At 40.3% G+C, this 1323-nt stretch overlaps 1 protein-coding gene across 1 annotated transcript in view; it reads right to left on the bottom strand.

Annotated features, from left to right (window-relative positions):
- Positions 1-5: 5 nt before the first annotated feature.
- LOC107580317 (putative beta-lactamase-like 1) overlaps positions 6-1323 on the bottom strand; it is a gene marked incomplete at both ends in the record, with an annotated part of 2141 nt that continues 823 nt past the window's right edge. The window contains 2 exons of the mRNA XM_016266039.1: positions 6-450; positions 673-778. Of these exons, the coding sequence (XP_016121525.1) occupies positions 6-450; positions 673-778 (551 nt within the window). The remainder of the gene's footprint in view (positions 451-672; positions 779-1323) is intronic.

Below are 1323 nucleotides of genomic sequence, written 5' to 3'. Positions count from 1 at the left end.
GAGTAGCCGTCTAGATCGCCATCCTTGCGTAGCACCTCATATCCCATCTGTTCATTCACTTCCCACGGCGTTCCAGTGCGGTTGGCGAAGTAGTCTTTTTCACAGCGGAGCAAAGGCGTTAGCATCATTTTTAAAGTGTCGGGCTCCAATAGCTTGCGGTGATAGGCTCCCAGTAACATCATTGATAATTTAGCCATGTCAGCAGCTGTTGAATACATCTGGCCCGAGGGGCGGTACCAACCCAAGTCATAAAGAGGTGCCATTTGGCCACTGGCATATACACCTACAGCCATTTGACTTTGAATACCAGGGTTGATGTCAAACCCTGTGTCCTCCATTCCCAACCTGCCCAGAATGTTATCTGTAATCCATCGCTGGTAATTGATACCGACAACTCTCTCAGAGAGGACATGGGCGAGCAAAGAGAATGCCAAATTGCTGTAGTGACATCTAACAGAGAAAATCGAAGAGAACAGTATGTTATGTCTTCTATAAGCCTCCAAGGAGTATTATTAGGAGACAACAGAAAAGTTATTATCATTATCGTCATGGTCCATAACCTTTCCACAAAGAAACAGCAATTCAGATGACACAAAATGAGTTTGTTTAAAGTAGCTGAAAGGAACAAATCTGGTTACATAAATCAGCTAAATTAATGCGGCGGAAACTTACTTGGTCCCTGGATCAGCAACGAGCACATCATCCTGCAGGAGGTTGATTGCAGACTTGGTCTTGCCTTTCCACAGCAAGGTAGTTCCACGGAGTCTTCGGGGTAGACCTGCAAAAAATACATTATTGTGACTAATGCATAATTGTGACTCTTTAAAAAGCAATTTGCTTCAATCAGATGAACATTTGCAGCTTAGGGAAATTCATGTTCTTTTAAAGGGGTCAAAACATGAACAAAAACTTTCAGAACACAAAACGTTCTCCAAAGTAAGAGCATGTATTTAAACTGAGCAGCAAAAATAGTTTGTCCTGTACATTCACAACAATAATTTTATTGAATACTAATTCATAAGCCAGAATAAATCATTTAAATTTCTACATTTGAAACTTGGCCTTCCCAATACAGTGAGGAAATACAGATGAAGTAGGATAAATGTAACGGAGGCTCTGCAAATAAACAGTAATTGAAGGATGTTGGACAGTTGCAACCTACAGTATATTGGAATTAAAAAAGCAGCGGCTTTTGAGCATTTACACTGATGTTTTGAAGGCACAGTATGAAAAACTCTTCTTAGTTCTAAAGCCCAAAATATACTTTGTACGCTAATGTATGCATTCAGTGTGTGTTTGAACTAAATCTCATCATCAGCAAAG

This window comes from Sinocyclocheilus grahami, unplaced genomic scaffold, assembly GCF_001515645.1.
Source record: "Sinocyclocheilus grahami isolate Dianchi unplaced genomic scaffold, SAMN03320097.WGS_v1.1 scaffold30812.1, whole genome shotgun sequence".
In the NCBI taxonomy this organism is placed as follows: domain Eukaryota; kingdom Metazoa; phylum Chordata; class Actinopteri; order Cypriniformes; family Cyprinidae; genus Sinocyclocheilus; species Sinocyclocheilus grahami.
Note: the sequence above shows the minus strand (reverse complement) of the source record. Positions and strands in the feature narration are given on the sequence as shown.